The following is a 26,885-nucleotide window of genomic DNA, read 5'->3' as shown; positions in this document are numbered from 1 at the left end:
ATTTTAAGAGAGGAAGAAGTAACTTCCTCGATTGGCGTTCAGCATGAAGGGAATAGTGCAACGACTGGTTGGCCCGTAGCAGTGTAATGGCTCGGGGTTACTTGCCTTCGATAAGGCGTCTCAGTGAAGCAGCACTAGACAAAAGAGCGGTGGAAATCCGTCCTCCAACATGGAGGCTCATTACATGCACTCTAAGGATTCCTTCGTCGTCATATGACTGAAAAATTGTTAAGTACGACGTTAAACCCTAAGCACTTACTCACTCACTCCCTGCGGGGAGCATACCACTAGCAAGTTTTTCACTCTGATAGTAAGTCTGCACTTCCATATATCCTGAACCGACGGTACAGCCTTAACTTCTTAAGTCGGCTTTAGAAACATATGTCTGAGGAATCTGGCATGTCTGACACTAAAGTGTTAAAGTCTAGAAGTGGCATTCAATTTCATGTTAAATCGCGTGGGACTGACAGGCCATAGTCCGTTGAGGGACTCCCAGGCCTGTTCCAACGATGTTCTGACTAAAATGACCCTGACGATTACAAATGCTTCGTTAACTAGTTTGATAATTGACCTAACCGGAAAGATAGCACTTTGTCAGACTTATAGGCTGCATGAACACGCTGAGTTCCCAACAAGTTATGTAGTTAATCTGCCAATCCCAAAAATATATATCCGATTCCTAACGCAGTGCCACGCCATACTAACGCCTGCACCTTGCACTTTTCTTTTCAACATAAGGAAACCAACCTAGCAAGACCATCCTTTCTGAGCTGTTGTTACTGGAAGCGTAGTAATGACATTTTTTCACATGGCATGTAAACTCCTGGAGGGAAGGGTGAGGTGGGGGTGGGGGTAATGTCTATGTAGCAGTATTATTCAGTCAGCGCCCCAGCACTTTTGAGTTCGGAGACAAATCTTTGATCCAACTGCACCACCAGCGAATTTGTAACCTATAGACATTGTACTGAATGATATTAAAAACGTGCATGTATATATAAGCCTACAAGTTGTTCGCCTCCCTACGTGACCTTTTGTATATTCACCACAGTCGACATCTGACAAATTGGGGTAAACCACCGACCTGTGGGAAGTTACTGACGAATTTTCCTTCATGATACATATATGCACAACGTATTGGAAGATATGTGGTCTTCAACGAACGTTAGACGGCGCAAACAGCCACTAGAGCGTCATCGGTCGTTTTTGGCCCACGAATAGTGTGAGCACATATGTGTAGATTAGGTAACTTTACACATAAAGGTGGAACAACAGAAAATGGAAGGTACTAAAATCACCTAGAACGCATGTCGTTCGGTATGGCCACACATTGTTGTTAAGCTTGGCCAACGCTCAGCATGAAGTTTGTCCAACACCCTGTTATCAAGTTTGTCCAATACCATGTCATCAAGTTTGTCCACACAATGTCTCCAAATGTGTCTACACCATATCATCAAGTTTGTCCAACATCACATCAACAGGTTTGTCCACCACCAAGTCATCAAGTTTGTCTGCACCATACCATCAAGTTTGTCCAACACTACGTCATCAAGTTTGTCTGCACCATACCATCAAGTTTGTCCAACACTACGTCATCAAGTTGTCTACACCATACCATAAAGTTTGTCCAACACTACGTCATCAAGTTTGTCTACACCATATCATCAAGTTTGTCCAACACTACGTCATCAAGTTTGTCTACACCATACCATCAAGTTTGTCCAACATCATGTCATAAAGCATATCCAAAACAATGTCATCAAATTTGTAAATACCGGGTGCTGTGGGAATTACCAGGCACATTGGGAATTACCAAAAACAAGCTGTGATATTCAGAAGTGCTCAGGCCTAAATAAGTTACCTTACGACAAACATTTTGTTGCTTCAGTTGTCGCCAGCAGTCGTCAGAGCAGTACCTTCTGACAGTGTTACAACCCTGCAGAAATCATGACCACTTTCACAAAATATTCGTAGTAAAACCAAATCTCTCGCGAGTTGTTCACTAAATGACGTTTCTAAATTGCAGCGCCATAAAACAACGTAATTTACGAATTGACATACGAAATTTTTTGAAAGTGGCACCTGAGCAATGGCGTTCAGAACAAGATTGTCTTGCTAATGTCAAAGCAGCGACAAACTGGCTTCATTACCATCACTGGACGGCTGGGTGGCCAGTGCCCGGTGAAAAGTAAGTTTTATAGAAGCCGCCCTAGCAAACAGCAGGAGGGAAACTCCAACGCCATTTTACGCCAGTCTCACAGAGAGAGTTAGCGATAAGCTAATCACTGCGCGGGCCGTATCACGCCGTCTACATCCACTCTTACCTTAGCTTTATTACCGACACGAGCAGATTAATAAAGAAAAAAATTGCTAATAAACTTTCCCAGGACGTCAAAGTCTGATTTTATCCCTCAACCCTAATCAAATATCTATAACTCAACAGGGACCTTACGAGATGCAATACTTCACAACCATACAAGTTCAAGGACCGTAGACAGTGTTCTATAAAAGGAAAATATGTGCCACATAAGCTTCACACGTATGCAGGAGCAATGCTCTCACAAATTATTGGTTTGATGTGGTCACTGTGTGTTCAGACATGAGAACCATGGCTTCAGATGACAAAAAAGTAAAGGAGACGAAAATACGATACTAGATTTATGTGCGGTTATCTTTGCGTTGCGGGCAACGACCGGTGGTCATTTATTGACGTGTAGACCGCTGAAATATTTGTGACTGTCCTGTCAATTTTGTGAGAACTGTCAGAGCTTTGACAATTATATAAGAGCTGACTAGAGTTATTATATACGTGTGTTCTTGCTCTATAAATACCATGTGAGAACAGTGAATATGCTAATTCTAGGTATTTATGCCGGCTGTCTTAAAAAATATATGAAAAAAACTACCTATATATGCGCCATGGGTGAATGTATGCGTCGGAACAGACATTCGTATACCGGCTGTCAAACCAATAAGTGCGTTCCGGGTCAATAATCGCATGTGTGAACCATGTGTATTGAATAAGCACATGATTCATGTGTATGAAGTTGAGAATTATATTTGTGTGAATACGGAATACTGAATGAGGTTGAGTGCACTGAAAGCTATATATAAGATAGGAAGCTACATCTATTGAGCTTGTGAGCGGGTTATTGAATGTAGTTGACGAGACATGTATGTTTCTGTATTAAAGATGAGGTGACTGTGATAATTATGTGTATTGTAATAGGTGAGATATGTGTATTGTGATGTGTGAGCTATGCGTATTGTGATGTGTGAGCCATGCGTATTTGATGTGTGAGCTATGTGTGAGATATACGTATTGTGATGTGTTAGCTATGTATATTGTGATGTGTGAGGTATTGTGATGTGTGAGCTACGTGTATTGTGATGTGTGAGCTATACGTATTGTGATGTGTGAGCTATGTATGTTGTGATGTGTGAGGTATTGTGATGTGTGAGCTATGTGTATTGTGATGTGTGAGCTATGTATATTGTGATGTGTGCGGTATTGTGATGTGTGAGCTATGTGTATTGTGATGTGTGAGGTATGTGTATTGTGATGTGTGAGCTACGTGTACTGTGATGTGTGAGCTATGTGTATTATGATGTGTGGGCTACGTGTATTCTGATGTGTGAGCTACGTGTACTGTGATGTGTGAGCTACGTGTATTGTGATGTGTGAGCTATGTGTATTGTGATGTGTGAGCTATGTGTACTGTGATGTGTGAGCTATGTGTACTGTGATGTGTGAGCTATGTGTACTGTGATGTGTGAGCTATGTGTACTGTGATGTGTGAGATGTGTGTATTGTGATGTGTGAGCTACGTGTACTGTGATGTGTGAGCTATGTGTATTGTGATGTGTGAGCTACGCGTATCGCAGTGTGAGAGCTACGTATAATCCAGTGTAAGGTCTAGGTGTCTTGTGAGAGTTATGTGTATTACAGTATGAGATCTATGTCTATTGCTGTAAGAGCTACGCGTAACAAGGTGCGAAAGTTATGTTATCCAGGGTGAGATCCACATGAATTGGGATGTGAGATTTGTGTGTATTAGTGTGTGGGTCCAGTGTAAGGGCTAGATGTCTTGCAAGAGCTATGTATATTACAGTGTGAGATCTATGTCTATTACCGTGAGAGCTACGTGTAACCCGGTGTGAAATGTGTATGTTATCCAGGGTGAGATCCACATGAATTGGGATGTGAGATTTGTGTGTATTAGTGTGTGGGTCCAGTGTAAGGGCTAGGTGTCTTGCAAGAGCTATGTATATTACAGTGTGAGATCTATGTCTATTACCGTGAGAGCTACGTGTAACCCGGGGTGAAATGTGTATGTTATCCAGGGTGAGATCCACATGAATTAGGGTGTGAGATTTGTGTATATTAGTGTGTGGGGACGTACGAGTCTTACCTAAGATATGACATCCGGGTCTCTCCCATGAGTGGATGGCCAGAGAGTGGGAACAGAAGAGCAGGATGAGGAAGAGTTTGTATGTGACAACAATCACGTGTCTTAGGTCCATCTTCTATAGTCAGCCGCACACAGTCGGCCGGGCACGAGCACTGGGCACTATCACCTGCAGGGCACTGTCACTGTACAATTACGCAGCACAATTCAGATTCCTGTCTCTAAAAGCCTGTATCTTCTGCGATGTAACTCGGCACGACACTATCACAGAGCAGGGCGGCTAGATTGGACACTGTTACGCTGTGTACTATAAGTGCTGATATTGGAACTTCGACCACGAGCCGCTTAAGCGCCAAACTTCATACACAAATCGTGCAATTCCTGACAACGTTTACTTTTTTCCCCTGCTGGCCAAAGACTGGCTGTATTGAGGACGTGCCCACTCCGAGAAAATTCCTCACACGATGATGGTATCCTAATAAGGGCACTCGTAACACTTGTCTGCCGTCCTTCTGTTGCTTTCCCTCTCAGTGGTCCCGAAGTTGCTGGTGGTCTGCAATCAAAACAGATTTAACCGCGTGGTATTATTATGAGTATAGCTGAACGTAGAAGAAAATGAAATGATATGTGCACATATATAATTTTATGAAACAGACTACAGTACGTAATTCAGGTCATGGGCACATGATCGTGGTCACCACAATATGGCTGCCATAAGTGGTGTGTAGCCATAATAATTCGATGGCGCGGTGCATGGTATAATAGAGCACTTACAGGGTTCATGCGACAACATGAGACAACAAACGTGTGTGTTTGTTTGTTTATTTGACAATTAATAACAAGCGGCATACATTTGTACATCACAGTCCAGTATATACATAAAATAGAATAATCCTTAATATGGAAATAAAACTGGAGGAGGAAAACCCATGGGTTTTGGAATATCCCAATAGGTTTTAACAAGATTTTACATGTATGAGTATGTAGACAGGAGGACTGATGCTATAGGTGTCATCTAACAGAGATACATATGGAGATAATGGACACAAAGTATGCCATAAAATTTGTATGGCATGGACAAAGTAGCTGGAATCAAAATAATATGCATATGACAGAAGTATCAGGAAGTTAAAAGATGAATAAAGAAATGTGACACATCTGTCTCTCATCTGTCAGAGTAACAGGTAACTGGAGATAGCGCACTCAGTCATCGGCCATAAAGACATATTCATAAACTAGGCGATTGGGCTTCCGTATTCGCAAGAGGGTTATATCAGAGCAACAAGACGAATAAAGAAATGTGACACATCTGTCTCTCATCTGTCAGAGTAACAGGTAACTGGAGATAGCGCACTCAGTCATCGGCCATAAAGACATATTCATAAACTAGGCGATTGGGCTTCCGTATTCGCAAGAGGGTTATATCAGAGCAACAAGACGACTATCGTTATTATCCGACAGAAGGATATCAGAATAAGACAACGTCCACATTTGTCGATGTGACAGACGGACCTCGCAACCAGACAATAGTCGAAATTTGTCGATGTGACAGACAAATCTCGCAACTTGACAGCAGTCTACCTTATTTAATCTGACTTTGAGATCTCACAACAAGACGACTGCCCCTAACTATCCGACAGAGGGATCTTGCAACGACATAACAGTTTACAGTTGTTGATCTGACTGAAGGATCTCACAACAAGACGACTGCCGTGAATTATCCGACAGAGGGATCGCGCAACAAGACAACAGTCTACAGTTGTTAATCTGAAATAGGGACTTTCATAACAGAGTGACAGAGGGATCTCGCAACAAGGCGACTGTTCATAGCTGTTGATCTGACAGAGGGATCTTTCAAAACAGAGACTGTTCATAGTTCTTGATATAACACAGGGATCCCGCAAAACAACGACTGATCATAGTTTTTGATATAACGGAATGGTCTCGCAACAAGGCGACTGTCAATAGTTGTTGATCTGACAGAGGGATCTCGCAAAACAGCGACTGTTCATAGTGTTGATATAACAGAGGGATGTGGCAAAACAGCGACTGTTCATAGTTGATTATATAACGCAAGGGTCTCGCAACAAGGCGACTTTTCATAGTTGCTGATCTGACAGAGAAATTTTTGCAACAAGGCAACTCTCCTTGATTATCCAACAAAGGGATTTCGCAAAATGACAATATACAGTCCACAGTTATCGCTCTGACAGAGGGATTAGCAACAAGACAGCAAGAGAGGGGCGGCTATCTTCAACACATTCACGTAATAACAAGTCGACTAACCTCAGCTGTGCGAAAGGAGTTCCCAACAATTTGACTGAACTAACAGGTGTCTGGTCATCAGACAATTTACTGTGTTCATCTTTTTTCAAAAAATTTTTATGCAATTGGAAACATACTACGTAAAAGATGGTATTTTCCCCAACTTTGGACCAACATCATTTGAAAAACGAGGGAAATGAAGGCATATTTACGGTCGTTATTTGCCATCAACCGTGTAGTGCCGAAAGTCGCCATCGGCAACACCGGAGAATGTGATCAGATTATGAAATTACGCCTATAACCTTTGTCAACATTAAAGTTAATCATAAAAAGGAGCAATGGGGCTGATGGGTATATGGTATGTTGCTGAAGAACAATGAACACCAGTAGTACCGTTATCGTGCATCAGCCCTCAGATGTCTTTTATTCATTCATAAATACATATTGTTTGTCTCTGATGTATTCATTCTCTGATGTATTTCGTAAATTTCCCCCTGGCTTAGTTAATGAAGGACGAAAGATGTGATTACCGATTTATTAGAGTTTCATTTTTATTTATTTATTTATTTGATTGGTGTTTTACGCCGTACTCAAGAATATTTCACTTATACGATGGCGGCCAGCATTATGGTGGGTGGAAACCGGGCACAGCCCGGGGGAAACCCAAGACCATTCGCAGGTTGCTGTCAGACCTTCCCACGTACGGCCGGAGAGTAAGCCAGCATGAGCTGGACTTGAACTCACAGCGACCGCATTGGTGAGAGACTCCTGGCTCATTACGCTGCGCTAGCGCGCTAAACAACTGAGCCACGGAGGCCCCCTACATTGTCATTTAGGTTGTATCTATATTTTTTTGTTTCATGCAACTTTTTATTTGTGTGTTCCGTGATGCCTGAAAATTGCGGTTGTTTTCCTAACGACTAGACACAAAGTCCTGCTGGCCGTCTAATGCACCATTTCTCTGCGAAGAAAAAAACACTCTGAGGGTCATGGAGGTTCTCTCAACTCCCACGCCCCCACACACCTCATTCATGTCATACCCCATTCCATCGCGGCTTTACCCCTGTCTCTATAGTGGCTCTCGATGCCCGGCCGGCGGGGCAATAGTTTATTGGCATATTGGTCCGTGTTATCCTCTTTCATTGATGTCGTTCGTGAAGCGAATTAGAGGAGGTGGATGATTTAATCTAACTATAGCCACAGTTAACACACACACCATGACCTAAGGGAGGCAAGATATGGGAATAAAAGTGGCCGTGGGTGAACTGAACGAGATAGTGGGATACTCTTTGTGTATGATGGTTTCATTATCTAAATGTTGTGATTATTCCCCGGGGCTAAGCACGACTAGGACGACCCTCTGTCCGATAGTCAGCAGCCCGGACCTGACCGAAAAACTCCCACCATAATGCTGGTCGGCGTCGTATAAGTGAAATATTCTTGAGTACGGCGTAAAACACCAATCAAATAAATACAGTCATCTTGCCTGTAATAAAAAGGCCCGCCATGTCAAATGTTGATTAGATGTGGAATTGTGGATTGTGCAATAATATCTCCTCAAGGCATTTCCTACTTCCATTAGCCTTGTAGTCATCCTGCATATCAATGTAAAAACTAAAGCTAAAACGACCTATATATGAGATCTTATAAAAGAGCAATATATAGCTTAATTAATACGATAAATATAATACAATGACAAACGCACACATCCGTTCGTTATACTGCTGACTATTTTTAACCAACATGTCTGTCATCAGCGCACAGATCGGGCACTGTTTGAGCTTGGAATTTTTTAAAGCCTGTAGCCCGCATTAGCGCTTCGAAAGGTATCCATCGCCCAACTGTTGAAGAAGAGGGATATTTTGAGCAACTATTTTATGTTTCATTCTCAATCACAATGTAGTACTGAAGCACAAGAGATGTGGTTTCAATCCCGTTCATGGACTGTTCATGACTTCTTGCTTTCGTAGAAGGCCATAATCTCGTCTTCCATTAATACGGTGTGCACATCTGTATGTCACATGTTAGAAAATTCGCCAGTCACTTGACAAAGGTCAGTGGTTTACCCCAGGTACTCCGGTTTCCTTCTACATTATAACTGACAGCCGTGATATATGTGTGTATGGCGTTAAATACCAACCAAGCATTAAATCAATCAATCGAAAAACCAATCCATTAATGAATGAATCAGTCAGTTATAATAGGTTGAAAGTCAAAGGACCACGTTGAATTCAAACATCTTAGCGATGTGTGTTTGTCAGAAAAGCTCATTTAGCATTGAAAAATTCTGCAAGAGTTTAATTATTATACAGTCAGGTACGACAACATCAAGATGTTTGGGAACGCGAAACACAATGGCAAAATGTGAAATCTGCCAATGTATATACATAAACGATTTCTGGCAAATTATAATACAAAAATTTGAAGATATTGTCTATTCGAAATCGAGTAACCAACAAAGAAAAAAAAGACGAAAACATATTCACACTGAACAAATACTCTTTGAAAACTAACAGAATTAAGAGAAAATGTTTCAGAGGTACGATGCAGGCGATCGTTTATGGTCACATGACCGAGGAGAGTCCCAGACAAACCAAAAACCAGACTGACAATCCTTGAAGTCAAATCCATTTAGTCATATAAACCCATGTTCAGGACTAGGCCTTCAGCCAAATTGTGTTAGATTTGCTTCAGCTATTTTAGGAAAATCTCAACACGACTACCAACTCTATCTATATCAGAGACGGTGTCAAGCAAATATCTTTGTCAACATGACAAGACGATAAAGTGAGATAGTATGTGAGTACACTACTGTCCAAATTGAGGTCTTCTCCGTTTGTGGTTAGTGTCTATCAGTTGCAATTCTCAATCGTTTTGAAACATCATGGAATCAACAACCTGGTACTCGAATTTTAAGTATTGGAGAATATGTCTTTGTCGTGGTAACGATTTGTTCCAACTTCAGGCTCGTGTATCTCCGTTTTGCGTCCATAATTTATATTATGGTGGTATATGTACTCGGATCAATGTTCGCAAGTCGCAGCACCATGGATATGGGTACTGAGGAGTCCAAGTGAACTAGTGCAGTCTTTTGCAGAGCACGACTGCATATCGCGTTCTTCCAGTCACTGTGACAAGTTAGGAAGTTAATAAGACGGGTAAACGTCCGATTCGTGTGGCATTACTTTATCTCTATGGTGACATAAAAATTTCATTATCCACATCTTTTCGAAGTGTCGTGTGTCGGATGTAAAGTTCTCCCGGTTATCATTAAAACAGTCCTTAGTGATAGTAAGCGGTTCGTTTTTCTTGTTAGTCTGACACTCTTCGCCTTTGGAGTGGCGTGGCTTGCAGAAACAAGCCATTAGGTTGTGATAACAAGCGAACAGCTAACAGTGCCAACAATCTCCAAGTAAATTAGGTGTGACATCACGCCACCTGGCAAACCAGGTGAGAATGGTTAACTAGCGAAAAGTGACTTACCTGTGCTAGAACAAAGACTGGAATCTAAGCTTCCCACAGCTGACGCCGACAGATCAAGTATTTTTACCACTAATTGGTTTCCTCTTAAGCCTGATTGGTCAGACAGTTGATGAATCGAACCTTTCTCCTGGGAACAGGGACAATCAACACGAAATCTAACTCCATGGCCAGAAAAGTGATTGGGGTGTTACCGTTTGGTGTATTATAGGTGCCTCAACTTTACTCTGGTGGGGGCCGTGGAATTCACACAGGGCACATATACAGGGTCTCAGTGGTCATTTCACAGCCTCACGCCCGTCTGATCAGATGCCTACGGTACTATGTTAGACGTGTGGAGGGGTCAGGGAGGTGCCCAACCCTAACAGCCCGAAGCTTTGCGACTTACCTTTCTCACAGGACAGTGCCCTCTCACCAATAGGCCTATACCATGCCTCAGTCACAACCGTTCTGATGAATTAAACACATTTCGGCCTAAGCTCTGAAGCTCTCACGAGTGACGATAACTCACCATCGAAAACTGTCTCACAAAACATTTTATCTTATCCATCAGCGCCCAGGAAGGAGCCCACACCAACCCCAACCCCCACTCGGCAGTCATGCTTCATAGGTATAAACCCATTACCATCAACGCTACGTATGCGAACTGCTTTTACTAACAGAAGTTCAATGAATTCAGTTGAAAAAATTGAAAAAATGTATCGCCTAAACTTTTGCGTTTGTACTATACACCATAATGTTCTGGCTTTAGTTTTTGTCTTCAAATATAACAAATGTCCATGTAGCATGAAAATGTAGCCGAAAAATGTGGTCATGTGATTTTGTTACCGTAGTAGCCTCAATCACGTGGTGGGTCTTGATGAATGGTAAACCTGCGAGAAAAGTATTCAGTTATTTGAAGAACAGAAAAAAATTGACTAGGTGCAAAGGTATGAGTATAAATTCACGGTGTATCATCCACATAAAATGCCTGTTTGCCAAGATTATTAAGTGATCGCTCAAACACTTTACATCTTACATTTACAATTTTTCCAACAGAGCAAAGGTAACTTCAAACACTAACCAAAGGAACATGACTGGTAACAATGCGCCTGCACTCGGAAGCCTGGCTGACTTTTCTTAGTTTTCTTCGTCGTTCCGATACAAACCAATAAAACTTCAAGATCGAATCCCTTCAATCTATTGACACTGAATCATTAGAACATTACTTATGTTTCAATAACAAAACCTCCTAAGATCCAGAAAATCCTTGTAATTTAGATTTTCATATTACAGCAGAATACAACATGAAAATATGCGTTAAAGTTTGCTTCGATAGGTTTTGTGAATTATCATAACCAATAATTTTCTTTCCACTCAACAATCGTCAATATACATAACACGACTGTGTACTGTTATAATAGCCAGTAACCTTGTGTAAACAATTACTCAGATTGTTAAAGGGTTAAAATTTAATACATTACCAACACAGTATGAACTATTTCCCACGTTATTATTACATGCTATATGGAACAAAACAAAAACAAAACAATTAATAGAACCGTAGTTATTTCAGAAGAGGAGTGAAATATTTGGCATCCACAGCGGGCAGTTGAAATTCGTTATGATGCTGTGTTTCAGATTTTTCTTTGCAATATTACTCGTCAGTAATTTCAAGGGTATGTTGCGAGTATTTCTATTGTTAGCTTGAAAGCGCTTTCAAATGTTCCTTTTTTTTTTCTTTTTTGTTTTTTGTCATCTTAACTCATGAAACAATTAAGTGAGCTATACCAATGACTTCATTAAATCCCACAGAGCAGGGCATCTCTCGCTCAGAGGATTAAGATGTTGACTCACTACGACCATAAGACCCATTTGGTCGCGTGTTCGAATCCAACTCCCGTCATTTTGTCTGCGAATTTCAGGCAAGAGGATTTCTCAGGTTCCTCGCGATGGCCGGACATTTACGTCCATCAGTCCGGTTTCGTCCACCCACAAACCTGATTCTCGCCATATAAATGAAATATTGTTGAACACGGCGTTAAACACTGATCAATCGATTGGGATTCCGCCAGTAGTATCTTTCCTATCTATATCCTTGACACGATTAGGTGATCTATACCACTCACGTGATTCCTCCCACACAACCAGGCCTGACAATATATTTTGTATTTTATATACGTACAAAAGTAACAAACATCCATCCACGACAGTTTTCGAAAGACAAATGGACATTCAAATGGATATAAACACGTATTTGTTGGGAAGGAAACAGTGTGATTTTACAGATTATCACAAAATATCATACCGGCTTCCAATGTTTTGCTGTCTTGCAGCAAAAAGACTGTTACAAACATTGTCATGTCGCAAACTCCTGAGTACTGAAGCAGAAGCTTACAACCATTCATGCAGACTGCTTGGAAGCCGTGCAACTGCAGGCATGAGCGAGTATTACTTAGGGGTAAACATTATCTCGGTCGATTCACGACGTTTCCTTACAGAAGGACGGTTCTCGGGTCATCATAGTTGCATTGCCGTCTGACTTTAACGTTACATGCCGTATATACCATACATGACGCTCCACCGGGACAGTGTTTCTTGACACCGATCCGAACAGTACTATATTCATCGCCTCACTTACTCTATGAGCGTCAAGACCGCAAATATTACTCAAAGATACATGAAAAGGAAGTTTGAAATAAAAATTATGGTTTTAAAGAAAATTAAGAAAGTTAGGCCCCTAGAAGAAAGCTAAGATTTATTTATTTATTTGATTGGTGTTTTTACGCTGTACTCAAGAATATTTCACACAAGTAAGAAGATTTTTTGTATATTTGCATGTCAGGACACATCCTAAACTGCATAAGAGCCAAGAATTTCATGTATCTTTTAAGAGTTCAGAAAGTATTCAAGAACGTCTCACGATTGTGGCTAGGTGTTTGCACAAAGGAAACCAGGTTGGGATCGGGGAAAACCCTGCGCCGCTCTTCACCAGGAAACTGGCAAACTTCCTGACTTAGAGTCGTATCCGACTCTCATCCGCAATAAACAAAAAGCCTAAAACACGTCAGAGACTTCTTGCAAGGACCAGAGCACAAGCGTTCACTGTTCAATAGCTAAAAGCCGTACACAGAGACAATCCAGTTATTGCTGAATGTTCTGATGACGTTGGTAGACTATAGTGGTATAACATATTAAGGTGCAGACAGGTGATGCGCGCGAGCTTTTTATAGAGGATTAACCCCATTGTCCAGTCAGCTAGTCTTAAAGGGTCGATACCAGCCGCCATGCATATACTATTACGGTGTACCAGAGGTATCGACCGTCCGATACCTAACGGTTTGCGCCAAGCACTTAACAGCATGCATTTTTTTTTAACAAACTAGGACGGTTTGTGCAATGTGAAGTAAGAATTTCAGTATTTGTTCAACTGTTGGCATTCAAGTTGACCACTGATCTGAGGTATGTATGTTGTATTCTTCAGTATTATAACAATGAGTAACATTATGAGCGTAAAGCATGTAATACGATCATGAGGTGCGTACGTTATTTGTTGTGTACACACATAGGCTGTGAACATTTATTTGTTGTACTAAAACTACATTACAGATGTAATGGACCATGCAAATAGGCACTTACCTGGATGTATTCTTTACTCTTTAAACACGGTATTACTGGCTTACTGAACGGTATCTTGCAAATTTCTCTACAATTTCAGAGCATCGTCATGCGTGCATTAAATTGGTTTATAAAGTACTAGTGCTTACAGTGCCTTGCATTGTGGGATTTAACCTAGTTGTCAAAGAAACATCTTCGGCATTGTCGAAAAAATCCCTAAAGGCTTTTAAATAATGTAATAACAAAGTATAAATAGAACACAATTAAATTAAATTTTGCAAGCTTGAAACATTATCAATCTCTGGTCTCCTTATAGCCGCACTAATAACCATTCCTGTTAAAGTCCTATTCTAAGGCCTGTTCATCCGACATCCAAGAACCTACCATAAAATGATTTCTCTGTTTAACTCCAGCATATAAAGACGTTCGAACACTATACATATGCTAATTCTTTGTTCTTAACAAATCTTAAAATTCTAACATAATGTGTTTCATTTTGCATTTGTATGAAAAAGATGTATTCATAAATATGCATCATGGAGATGGTGCCATTGAAGCGATGCAACTTGTAAATGTGAATCCGGAAAACCGTCTTTTTATGTAATATTTTGCCGGAAAGCGCTGACAGAAAACATATACCAAGAAGCCTTAAAGGGACTGTAACCCCAATTGTGCGATGAGATAGAGATTATCGCGTGCGGCTTTTGATGGCCAGAGAGGTGTTGACTTGGTGCCGTAAAATGAAATTACTCCGAGCCCTTCCTATGGCATCCCGTAATAGCCGACGAATTGGGTCATGTGGCATATGATGTAATTAGCCAGGATTCGAAGCAAACAGTCCAGACAAGAAGACCTGCGTTTCTTTGCACCAAACACATATTTGACAGAAAACACCAGAAGTTTGACTTTTTCTGCTTTTGATCTGTGAAGATGGATGTTTTATGAAGTATTTTTGTCCCGGTTTATTCTCTGTTTGCACATCATCTGCGTGCTGTTAATTCAAGTAAGTTATCTAGGATGTATAATCCCTGAGGTAAGTGCAACCAGGAATTGACCAATACTGGCAGTGGGACTTCTCTTCTGCAGACACAGTGAAGCTCAATCATACAATACGCCAACATAGTCACCTGGCACAATCTAAAATTATACCTTATCTTTTCAATATCGACTTGGCGAGAAACAAAGGCCACTCTGTCATGCAAGCACTTAGGTTAAAAGCCTGTGTATGCAACTTTCTATGTGGACTGAGGACTGAACATCAGTTCTGTCCAAAAAGCAATGCAAATATCCAGGTCAACTTTGAGCTGTTAAACGAAGCCAAGAAAAAAGTGAAAGTATCTGGTTACTATATTTACAATATAACGGTCGGTTATGTTTGTCCCGACGGCGGGTCATGGTATAGTTATCTTCACTGATACAAAAAATGTCGCCTCAGTGCAACCAAAAGCGCGATATGCTGTTCAATGCAAGTACACATAACTCCAAATCTATAATGAACATCATAGGAATTAAACAACAAAATCTGTGGAACGCAGTATCGCACGATACTATCTTCTGACATATACTTATGAAGGGTAAACACAATATCAAACTATAATCCACATTCGTTACATAATCGTATGACTGCTCAGGCAAACTCTTCTATTCCACGCCGCGCGTTCATGAGACTAGTGACTTACAAGGGAATCATGAACACTGGCATCCCATCAGACTGAACTGGCATGTTGCTTGTTAAACACCTTGTCAGGCTGTGCACAGAAATAATTATAGGCCTAATGTGGTATAAGATAATTGATCAAATCCTTAATTTTAATGTGTAACATGATAATTAACCCAAGTCATCTACTGGGTCAGCTGATAATTCATCAAAGAGTTATAATGTATAGCATATAGCAAGACAATTCACCAAATCATTGTAAGGTATGATTTGGTGATTCACAACAGCGTTTCCACGTGTAACGTGATAATTCAACAAATCAGTCTACGGTATAATACGATAACTCGCCAAAGCCTTCTATGTGTGTATGTGTGTATGTATGTATGCTTAGGGTTTAACGTCCGTAGTTAACTTCACTCATATAACGACGAGGAGTCATTAGGTGTGTGTACATATGTAGTATTTTCTCACCATAATGCTGGCCACCGTAGTATAAGTGAAATATTTTTCAGTACGTCGTAAAACACCAATCAAATAATAAATAAATAAATAAATAAATCGAATGTGTAAAATGATGACTCAGCAAATCATTTAAATGTGTAATACAATAATTCAACACAGCGTTCAAATCTATGATATGATAATTCACAATTCCAACATGTAATGTGATTCATTAAAAGGTGTATTTTGAAAATTGAACAAGCCTTCTAATGTGTGATATGATAATTCACCGAATCGCTATACTTAGTTTTCATTTCTCATTCTCAGTAAGCCAGACTAAACCGTCAGACTTCAAAGCCTTCCGTACTGCAAGAAGGAGGCACATTACACGTACATGCGCCCTAAGGACTCCTTCGTCGTCATTTGACTGAAAAATTAAGTACGACGTTAAACCCCATGCACTCACTCACTCCGTACATACATGAGCGTATACATATATACACTGGCAAATATCAATTGTTCTTATTTTACCGCTTTTATGTTGTCACTTACCGAGTCACACTTTGGTCGTTTATTCCACGTTCGTCAATCTCTTCGTTATATACAGTCTCCTCTGATGTTATACTCAGGTCCTTGAAGATCGCGTGCCATATTCAGCTGGTTGTACTATAATCCCTCGTCCCGCCAGCTGTCCCTCTCAATGTTCACGTGCTCATCGTGGGTTTCTCATTCACACTTAGCACTTATTTGGTAGGCGTATGACGTAAACAGATCATTTGCTATTAATTCTCTGATTTATACATCAATATTTCAATCGTTGAGAAAAGTTTGTGATTTGAAAAGAAAAAGAAAACAGAGCGCTAAAGAGACTCCAAGGGGCCACATGCGCGCCGTCACGTAGATGTAGTCACGTATCAAACAATCGGTGACTATTTATGGCTTGTTTTCCACCGTGTCTGTCACAAATGGTTAAACTGTATTCTGTAAACAACAACCGAGAACGTGTCTTACGGATACTAATGTTTTTTTTTCTGTGTGACCGAAACAACAAAAAGCGAAATAAACAATTAAATTTATTTATTTATTTGATTGGTGTTTTACGCCGATCTCAAGAATATTTCACTTATACGACGGCGGCTAGCATTATGGTGGGTGGAAACCGGGCAGAGCCCGGGGGAAACCCACGGACATCCGAAGGTTGCTGGAAGACCTTCCCACTTACGGCCGGAGAGGAAGCCAGCATGTAAGCAATTAAAGCCTAAATAAAAAGTGTTGAGGGAGTAAGTGAGTACTTAGGGTTTAACGTCGTACCTAACAATTTTTCAGCCACATGACGACGAAGGAGTTCTTAGAATGCATGTACGTGTAATGTGCCTCCTTGTTGCAGGACGATTTCTACCGGTCTTTTATCTAGTGCTGCTTCGTTGAGACGACTTACCGAAGGCAAGTAAGCCTCCCCATCCGAGCCATTACACTGATACGAGTCAACCAGCCGTTGCACTACCTCCTTAATGCTGAACGCCAAGCGAGGAAGCTACAACTTCCTCTTTTAAGGTCTCAGGTGTGATCCGACCCAAGGTTGACCCTGGATCAACCGTCCCTCAAGTGGACGTTCTACCAACTGAGTCATCAGGGCCGTTTTTAAAAAGCGTCGAAAGTAAACTTTCAGAAGTCTGTTTCAACACTTAATGCTTTTTATCCGTGTGATGTATGTCTGCATATCAAGTAGGCCTACACGTCTTTACTTTTACTATATCTGCGCGTGTGTGCAGAGTGACAAAATTTTTGGTGTGTCACACCAGGTATCGACCGTGTATTTGAGATGTTCCCCAAATCTCAGGTAAACATTTGAGCAGTAAATAGATTTCTCTATTACCTGGTTCCGTCATAACTTGATGAGTACCTATCATGTATAACCAGATACGTTTTGGTAAATGACAGTGGTGAGTTTATAATGATATTGTGCATAGTACATGTAGTAATCTGTCCTGAAGGCTTTGATGTTAGCAAATCCCCGTCCGTAGCCACGATGGTAAGTTATGATTGATGGCGAGACAAATAAGCTAACACACATCGCTGGATGGCCTGGTAGCACAGGAATGTAGTCTAAGATGATTTTGGCGGGTGACAGAAACACAAGCCAGTAAGTTTAATCTATTTAAGGTGTCTGTATATGAATTTTGGATACTCACGAAAATATTTTTGCCAATATGTTCCAATAATCATTCCGGGCGTTTTCAAAACCTGTCCTTAAATAATTCATTTATTTAATATAGTGGCTTGATGTTTACGCTGTATTAGAGAATGCTAAAGTTAGACTCAACGTACGTTAGACAGCTCTGGCCCTTGAAGTGTCAGAAAGACAAAAACATTGTGGTTTAGGCCAGCGTTATGTCACAGGGATTTGGTGGTTCAGGCCTGGGTGTTGTCACAAGGACATGGTGGTACAGGTCAGTGTGATGTCACACGGTCACGCTTATTTCGGCTAGCATTGTGACACAAGAGTTAGTGATTCAAGCCTGTGTGGTGTAAATAGGACATGGCGATGCAGGTCCACAAGCTCTCTCCAGAACCTGGTGGTTAATGCCAGTGTGGTGTCGTTTAGTGATTCAGGTCAATGTGGTATTACACGGTCATTGTGGTTCTCGTCAGCGTGGTGTCACAGCGTCATGGTAGATCAGGTCAATGTGGAGTTACAAGGACCTTGGTGGTTCAGGCCAGCATGGTGTGACACGGACATTGTTGTTCAGTCCTGCGTCACAAGGACATGGCGATTCAGGGCCACAAGGTGTCACCAAAACATGGAGGTTCACGCGGTGATTTACACCTGCGTGGTGACAAAATAACCTCTTGATTTAAACTAGTATTGCGTCACAAGGTCACGGTGGTTCATGCCATCAAGGTGTCATAAGGGCATGGTGGTTGAGACCTTCTTGGTGTCACAAGGACATGGTGGTTCAGGCCCACGTGGTGTCGCAAGGGCACGCTGGTTCAGGCCCTCTTGTGTCACTAGGCAATGGCGGTTTAGGCCTTCTTGGTGTCACAAGGACATGGTGGTTCAAGCTCACGTGATGTCACAAGGACAAGATGGTTCACAAAAACATGGTGGTACAGGACAACGTGGTGTGACAGGAACATGGTGGTCCAGGCCCACGTGAGGACATATTGTTTCAGGCCTTCTTGGCGTCACAAAGTCATGGTGGTTGAGGACCACGTAATATCACAAGGTCATAGTGGTTCAGGACCACGTGGTGTCACAAAGTCATGGTGGTTCAGGCCTTCATGGCGTCAAAATTCATGGTGGTTCAGGACCACGTGGTGTCACAAGAACATGGTGGCACAGGCCTTCTTGGCGTCACAAATCATGGTGGTTCAGGACAACTTGGTGTCACAAGGTCATGGTGGTAGAGGACCATGTGGTGTGACAGGAACATGGTGGTCCAGGCCCACTTGAGGACAAGGTGGTCCAGGCCCACATGAGGACATGTTGGCTCAGGTCTTCTTGGCGTGACAAAGCCATGTTGGTTCTGGCCTTCTTGGTGTCACAAGGTCATGCTGGTTCAGGCCTTCTTGGCGTCACAAGGTCATGGTAATTCAGGCCTTCTTGGCGTCACAAGGTCATGGTGGTTCAGAACCACGTGGTGTCACAAGGGCATGGTGGTCCACGCCCACATGACGATATGGTGGTTCAGGTCTTCTTGGCGTCTCAAGGTCATGGTGATTCCGGCCTTCTTGGCGTCACAAGGTCATGGTGATTCAGGCCTTCTTGGCGTCACAACACAAGGTCATGGTGGTTCAGGACCACGCGGTGTCATAAGGTATGGTGGTTCAGGACCACGCGGTGTCATAAGGTCATTGTGGTTCAGGTCTTCTTGGCGTCACAAGGTCACGGTGGTTCAGGACCGCGCGGTGTCACAAAGTCATGGTGGTTCAGGCCTTCTTGGCCTCACAAGGACATGGTGATTTAGGCCTTCTTGGCGTCACAAGGACATGGTGATTCAGGCCTTCTTAGCGATTCAGGCCTCCTTGGCGTCATAAGGTCATGGTGGTTCAAAACCGGCAGGTATAAGGTTCCTCATGTCACTATGACATGATGGTTCACACCCAGTTGTCGTCAAAAAATCATGCTCCGTCTCAAGTTTCGTCGCAGAGGCAGACAGTTTATGCTATAATGAATTAGCACCTCGGACTAGAGTGTCATTAGGAGAAATTGGTGTCTTGAGATCGTTTGAGGTTACAAAGGCACACGTCTTTTAGAGCTCCTAGACTTGCTGATACCACTGTGGTTCGCACGGAATAATTTCATGTACATGATAATGGCACAACAAAATCTAAAACACCAAACCATACTCAGTTCTATATTCCCGTTTATTCAAACCATAAACAGAAATATAATAACACTGAAATATAGAACTCAACCCGTGTTGCCTGGCTTCTTCGAGAGTTTTGACATTAGTGTACTTCATGTAATCCACGGATTACGCTGAAATGCGACATTATCCCCCGTCTCATTCAGACTGGTGTATTAGATCGAATATATATTTTCAGACGTATTGTAGGAATCTATTCCTTCACAGCTGAATTGATCAGATAATGTTTTCCGGTCGTCATTCGACCTTTTGCAGGCTAGATATTTCACAGGTCAACACTCATCGTATTTCTTTTATTTACTTAGCTCTTAAATCAAGCATCTATGGAACGTGTGCAAATATTGTTACCCATCTTAACGATATTCCTGTCCTCTAAGCTGTCTGTAACACCGTGACATGCGTCGGGGTTACGGAGTTAAGACGCTTCCACATTAACGCGTATGTATGCGTGGTTAGTATCAGGAACGGCAGTCACGTAATATTGCTGTCAATATTTAATTGAAAACAGCGGGCTAAACCAAAGTGAGTGAAAGAGCGATGCAAGATCTCGCCGTAATATAATTTGAAAGAAAAAAAAACAAGAGCGCTGACAGTGACATTTGACGTGAAATCATGAACAGCAACCGTATGATAACTTGGAGATCGCAATGAAAACACGTTAAGCCAGTACAACAGCAAACAGCACAACTGTTGTAGTGGCTTTTATGGGCCTCCATATGGGGTCAACACATAACCTTAGAGCTTGGCTCCAAACACCAAGCTGACATGAACACAAACCTGCGATTGTACCTTTGAAAATGTGCCTGCCATCCAGGCAAAACGCTTTATAATCGTATCTATTATATCTATAGTTTCCCACGTCACTTAATCAATGTAGTGGAATCAAGAAGGGCCCGAAAAAAGTAACAACTTACCTGTAGGCCTATTGTATAGCGTTAGTCTTGTTGAGGACGCATAAATTGGAGTTACAACTATTCCCGTGATCTAGTCCTGGAGCGGCCGTGTCGAGTTAACTAAGCATGGCCACGATTTCTCTGTCCCAACCGCCAGTATCGCCCGTACATGCATAGTGCGCGTAATGCCGCAGTTCTGGCCGAGCCGCGCTACTCTCTCCACCTACACAGCTTCCTGTACGACTCGACGCGCGGAAACGGCTTGCGCACTTACTAATCACTTATTATCACTGACTACTTTAGGTTTCTCTCTTTCACAAGCGCAAATGTTCATTTCGACAGCATTGTTTTCGAGTGGACGTTCAGATGAATGGGAGGTTGTGACAGTGAGGCGGTGGATATTAGGAGAAGGAAGCTACAAGGCGGTGGTGACGGATCGGGCACTTTGGTGAGGCGAGCCGATTCCGCCGAACTCCGGTACAAAACGTTATCACGAGTGGACAAGCCTCACCTAATTTAGCAGATCGGTTGTAAATCCAGGTAATGGCTTCGAGTGGCGCTCGCGAATCCACCAACCACGACCGTAAACTACTGTGGGTGTGGGGCTGTGTGTGTCAGAATGGAGGATACAAAAGACAGCGGCTTCCCTCCCCATCGGCATGCTTAACCATTCAGCTGGGTTCGGAACGAAAACCCTCGCCTACGCTAATATAGGAGTTTATAACCATACATGTATACATACTCTCAACTCACTACATGGAACTGAGTGGACAAAGTAAGCTCAGGAAACCGTGTTTGAATAACATACAAATACACTTACCAATTTATACCAATATTTGCGATCAGTAAAAGAGGGAATAAACTTAGCAAATCTCTGTCTTTACGAAAGGTTCAATCCATTGCACGTGGGACCGTGGTGATGACAAGCGGTGGACAATACTCGTGCCGATCATCTAACTACTTGCTTTCCACCAACACGGTGTGGAGGTGTGCCCCGCGAATAGACAATTCCTTCCGTGATTTGCGTTTGTGATTTACCCCGGTACTCCTGCTCCTCCATCCATAATACCGAAACAGCAATAAAAAATAAACGTATTGATGATTTACATGTATAAACTGAACAGGCACATTGAGCTTTTTAATGTTAATGTTGTACTCATATGCATTTATTTGATACTGAATGCAGCATCAAAGCTACTGGAGGGTAGAACTGCTTTAGATACCTACTGGAGCGTAAAATTATAATTCTTACGCCCCACAAAAAAGTGAACGGGCAGATCTCCCGCTTGTCTAACACGTTACCAAAAAGCTAAGCTGCAGATGCTGACTGTGTGCCGTTAATGAAAGTACCACTACTTAATATTTAAACTATAAGGGTATTCCAGTTCTACATGATTTATCTAACCTTCCAAAGTACCAACTCAGTTCAACAATATTATTTGAACACCCAGTGTACCACCTCAGCCTTTCAAAATGATCCAAACTCCCATCGTGCCAACTCAACCACACACAATGGTCTAAATCCCCAGTGTACCACCTGAGCCTCTCAAAATGGTTCAAATCCCCAGTGTACCAACTCAACCACACATAATAACTCCCAGTGTACGATCTCTGACTCTCAAATTGGTCTGGACCCTCATCTAGCTCATCTTGTACCACTCAAGCCTTACAGGGCGATCTAAACTTCCAATGTACCAACTCAACCTCACACGATGGTCTAAACTTCCAGTGTCCCAAATCAACCACACACACTGATCTAGACTCTCATTGTGCCAACTCGATTGTCTAAACACCCATGTAGCAACTCAGCCACACACGATGGTCTAAACTCTCAGTGTGCCAACTCAGCCTCACTTGACTGTCCAAATTACCAGTTTACGAACTCGGCGACATGCAATGTTCTAAACTCCTAGTCTATCAACTTAGCCACACAGGATGGTCTAAACTCTCAGTGTGCCAACTCAGCCTCACTTGACTGTCCAAATTACCAGTTTACGAACTCGGCGACATGCAATGTTCTAAACTCCTAGTCTATCAACTCAGCCACACAGGATGGTCTAAACTCTCAGTGTGCCAACCCAGCCTCACTTGACTGTCCAAATTACCAGTTTACGAACTCGGCGACATGTAATGTTCTAAACTCCTAGTCTATCAACTCAGCCACACACGATGGTCTAAACTCTCAGTGTGCCAACTCAGCCTCACATGATTCTCCAAATTACCAGTTTACGAACTCGGCGACATGCAATGTTCTAAACCCCTAGTCTATCAACTCAGCCACACAGGATGGTCTAAACTCTCAGTGTGCCATCTCAGTCTCACATACAAACTCTCAGTGTGCCATCTCAGTCTCACATGATTCTCCAAATTACCAGTTTACGAACTCGGCGACATGCAATGTTCTAAACTCCTAGTCTATCAACTCAGCCACACAGGATGGTCCAAACTCTCAGTGTGCCAACTCACTTGACTGTCCAAATTACCCGTGTACCAACTCAGCCACATGCAAATTATCAGCGTATCAACCCAGTTTTATGCGATAGTCTGAATTATCAGTGTAGCCGCCCAGTTTCATGCAATAGCCGAAATTAGCAGTGTAGGCCTACCAACCAAGCCTCTGCTGAGGGGCATCTAAGTTGCTACTACTTTACGTCAACAGCTGGAATAAAATTTTAAATGAGGCAAATTGACAAAAGACCGGGCGAAATAAATGTGATAGTTGGCAAATGGTCAAACTTAACTAGTGAACTACGTCCTTTGTTAGTTTACCTCAGTTATTGTTACTCAACCTGCATTGTCATTACATTTAATATAAAAACATTAAAGCAATGTCAAAGGGTCAGGGGCCGATTGCACAAAGCCATTTCTGACTTAAATCAAACATAAAACCTCGTCACAGTGCACAGTTTTTAGTACCCGTACTGAAAGTTGAATTTTTGATACATTTGTCTTAGAAACATGGTGGGCAAAATTTTAATTTGAAGTGCCCAAAAAATCGTATTTCAAATTTTGACTTAAGTCATAAATGGCTTTGTGGAATCTTCAAAAGACTTAGCCCACCAACAGAATCAGGGTTTATGCAGGCATATGTAATGAGCTATGGTGGCCATGTGTTACTGCTTAGTTTGATGACTAATCCTCAGCATTTCCACATACTGAATCTCACGTGATCTAACTCTTCCATCTGCACGCAGTGTTCTGACAGGTCTTTTTAAAACATATTAAAAAGCAGATAGAAAGTATCACGATAAAGCACAGAATCAAGCTTCATGGTCTCTTCATCCATTGTGATCTGCGTGGAGTTCATGTAGGAAGTTCCGCCAAGACAGACATTAACATTTAACATAAAAACATAGATAGTAAAACCAGATCAGTGGCAAGAGTGTAATAGTAGGCAAATGGTCACAGATATTACCGGTGAAATCCGGTCAATTGTCAATTTACCTGTCAGTGCGGTCGCTGTAAGTTCAAGACCAGCTCATGCTGGCATGCTCTCCGGCCGTACGTGGGAAGGTGTGGCAGCAACCTGTGGATGGTCGTGAGGTTCCCCCGAATTTTGCGCAGTTTCCTCCCACGATAATGCTGGCCTCCAATCAAACAATTAAATAAAAAATAATAGCAAACACCACCCCCATAGCAGCATGGCTTAAGCAGAAGTAGGTAAAAAAAATAAAGAGATGTTTTTTAACGGATTTATGGATATTAATCCATACATTAATATTTGCTTTCGACATTGATAAATTACATATAAAGCAATTTATAATTTTTTAATATATTACTTTTTTGGAGATTTTATGTTGCATGATTGCTAAAATGACACCAGATGTTGAATACATCCGGGTCACTTTACGCATGTAGCCTAGTAGATCAGCACAGTGATTAGCTGTACTGAAAAATCGATGTAACGAGTGTATTTTGATTAATGGTGACAATATTTTACAGGAAATTCGATATCACAATGACGCAAAATACATTTGTGATGATCCAGGTCATGTGACCTATCGCATGTCGTCTGCTATCAACAGGTCACAAATGCATGACGGCCGATATATCAATTGACGAGCTGTTCTGACATAATAAAAAAAGAGAAGAACAGAAATTGCTGATTCCGACATCAATCAGCATTGTATTTCTTGTGGAATATATGATAACACATTCCACATGTGAGCAAATGAAACCAGTGTCATTCCCCAATAAAGCGGGCGGCGTTCCAACAGCGTGTGATATGTGTTTCCGAAAAGTGCAGTCGACGAAAGCCGAAAATGAGTATGGTCCTGCTATACAAACGGCTGTCTAGAAGGAGAACGTCTTGGATTTCCTGAACGATATCGTCCACGAAATGCAGCAAGACATGATGACACCAAGTGAAAGTCTATTAAAAGTTTATTTCCGAGCACAGCCAAGTTTGTCCGTATTGCTACTTTCCACACATCAACCTGCGGACAGTCGTGGATTTCCTTCAGATTCCGTCCAGTTTCTTCCCACCATAATGCTGGTCGCCATTGTATATTGGGCCTAAGTGAGATAATCTTAAGTAGGCCTACGGCGTAAAACACCAATCAAATAAATAAATAAATACTGTTCATGTAATTTTCACAGTGAAAAGACTAAAGCTCAATGTAAAACAAAAATAAATCATTTTTTGTCTTATAAATCAGCTTGCATGACTAATATTGCCATATTATCTAATGTTGGAGTGAGGAACATAAACTCACGCATGCTCCCGGGGTCTCTTGGATATTCGACAGAACTTGTCAATACAGCAGAACGCAACAGCACCTATACATGGTCAGCATTCGGTTATACACGCTACTGGAAGCTAATTAAGGCATCTGGTGACGGACAACCTAACAAAGACAGATTCAGCCGAAGCATTCGAAAACCTTAGTAAAGGCTTCAGAGGTTTTAAGAATACCTTACAATTTCTTGGCTGTAAAAAAAAAAAACATGTCGCTAGGGAAAGACATCTATTATAATATGTGTGAGACGGTGGGCGCCTGTGAGTTCCTTAAGTACCAAGTCACATCCAAGCCCTGAGAAGATGGACGGACAAAGATCACAACAACGTCTGCTTCAAATAATACTTAATTCAGACTAACACTGATGCCTGCTGGCTTGGCTGCCAAATTAAACGTAGAAATGTTTGTCCAAAAGCACGGTTGGTAGAGAACCTGACAATGCCTGACAGATGTGACAATTCCAACAATGGCGAAGGTCAGAAAGATTGCCCCCGATTGCTACCATGTACATTGGAACAAAATACATTCTCGTGTATTGTTTTTGTAGTGGTGTCGGAACACCACTTTTTGTTCCATTTTTGTTCTGGGGGGAAGGGGGCTGTGGGACCCAGATGTGGTAAAATTATATTAAGAATTTTGAAATCCGATAAGGCTCTTTTACGAAGTCTCTTACATAGTGAAAAAAGTTCGCCAAAGACACTTGTCTGTGGCAATCGTAAAGGTTGGGGCCCTAATTTGGAAACTTGGAATCATGTGTCTAAGCTCTGCGCAATGACTTCTAATCTTTCTGTTCTCTCTTTGACCCCACTTGGTCTTGGGGTACCAATGAACTTTTAATGGACCCTCGCCTAATGTGCTGAGATGGTTGAGACAGTTCACCGACCCCCATCACTTTTAATTTCCTTCCGACGCCCCTGTGTTGAACAACAAACTCCATGGACACCTACCCCGACCCAGCGGTTTAGACTTCATATTGGGAAATAGTACTTTATTAGTAACGCTAATAGAATTTTGTGCGGCCTGTTTCATCGTTATAG

At 41.8% G+C, this 26,885-nt stretch overlaps 1 protein-coding gene across 2 annotated transcripts in view; it reads right to left on the bottom strand.

The window, feature by feature from the left end:
* The window catches only part of LOC135468972 (thyrostimulin alpha-2 subunit-like), a 30,355-nt gene extending 8,879 nt beyond the window's left edge, over positions 1-21,476 (bottom strand). Inside the window, exons 1-2 of one of the 2 annotated variants that reach the window (XM_064747475.1) lie at positions 21,131-21,476; positions 4,410-4,959 (exon numbers count right to left, since the gene is read on the bottom strand). In XM_064747475.1, the coding sequence (XP_064603545.1) occupies positions 4,410-4,521 (112 nt within the window). In that variant the 5' untranslated portion in view covers positions 4,522-4,959; positions 21,131-21,476. Of the gene's footprint in view, positions 1-4,409; positions 4,960-16,398; positions 16,637-21,130 lie in introns of those variants that run through there. The other variant, XM_064747476.1, reaches the window with a different exon arrangement.
* Between the last annotated feature and the right edge of the window lie 5,409 nt (positions 21,477-26,885).

The sequence above is a fragment of the Liolophura sinensis genome, chromosome 6, assembly GCF_032854445.1.
Source record: "Liolophura sinensis isolate JHLJ2023 chromosome 6, CUHK_Ljap_v2, whole genome shotgun sequence".
Classification (NCBI taxonomy): Eukaryota; Metazoa; Mollusca; class Polyplacophora; order Chitonida; family Chitonidae; genus Liolophura; species Liolophura sinensis.
The sequence above is the reverse complement of the archived record's forward strand: the minus strand, read 5'-3'. Positions and strand labels throughout refer to the sequence as shown.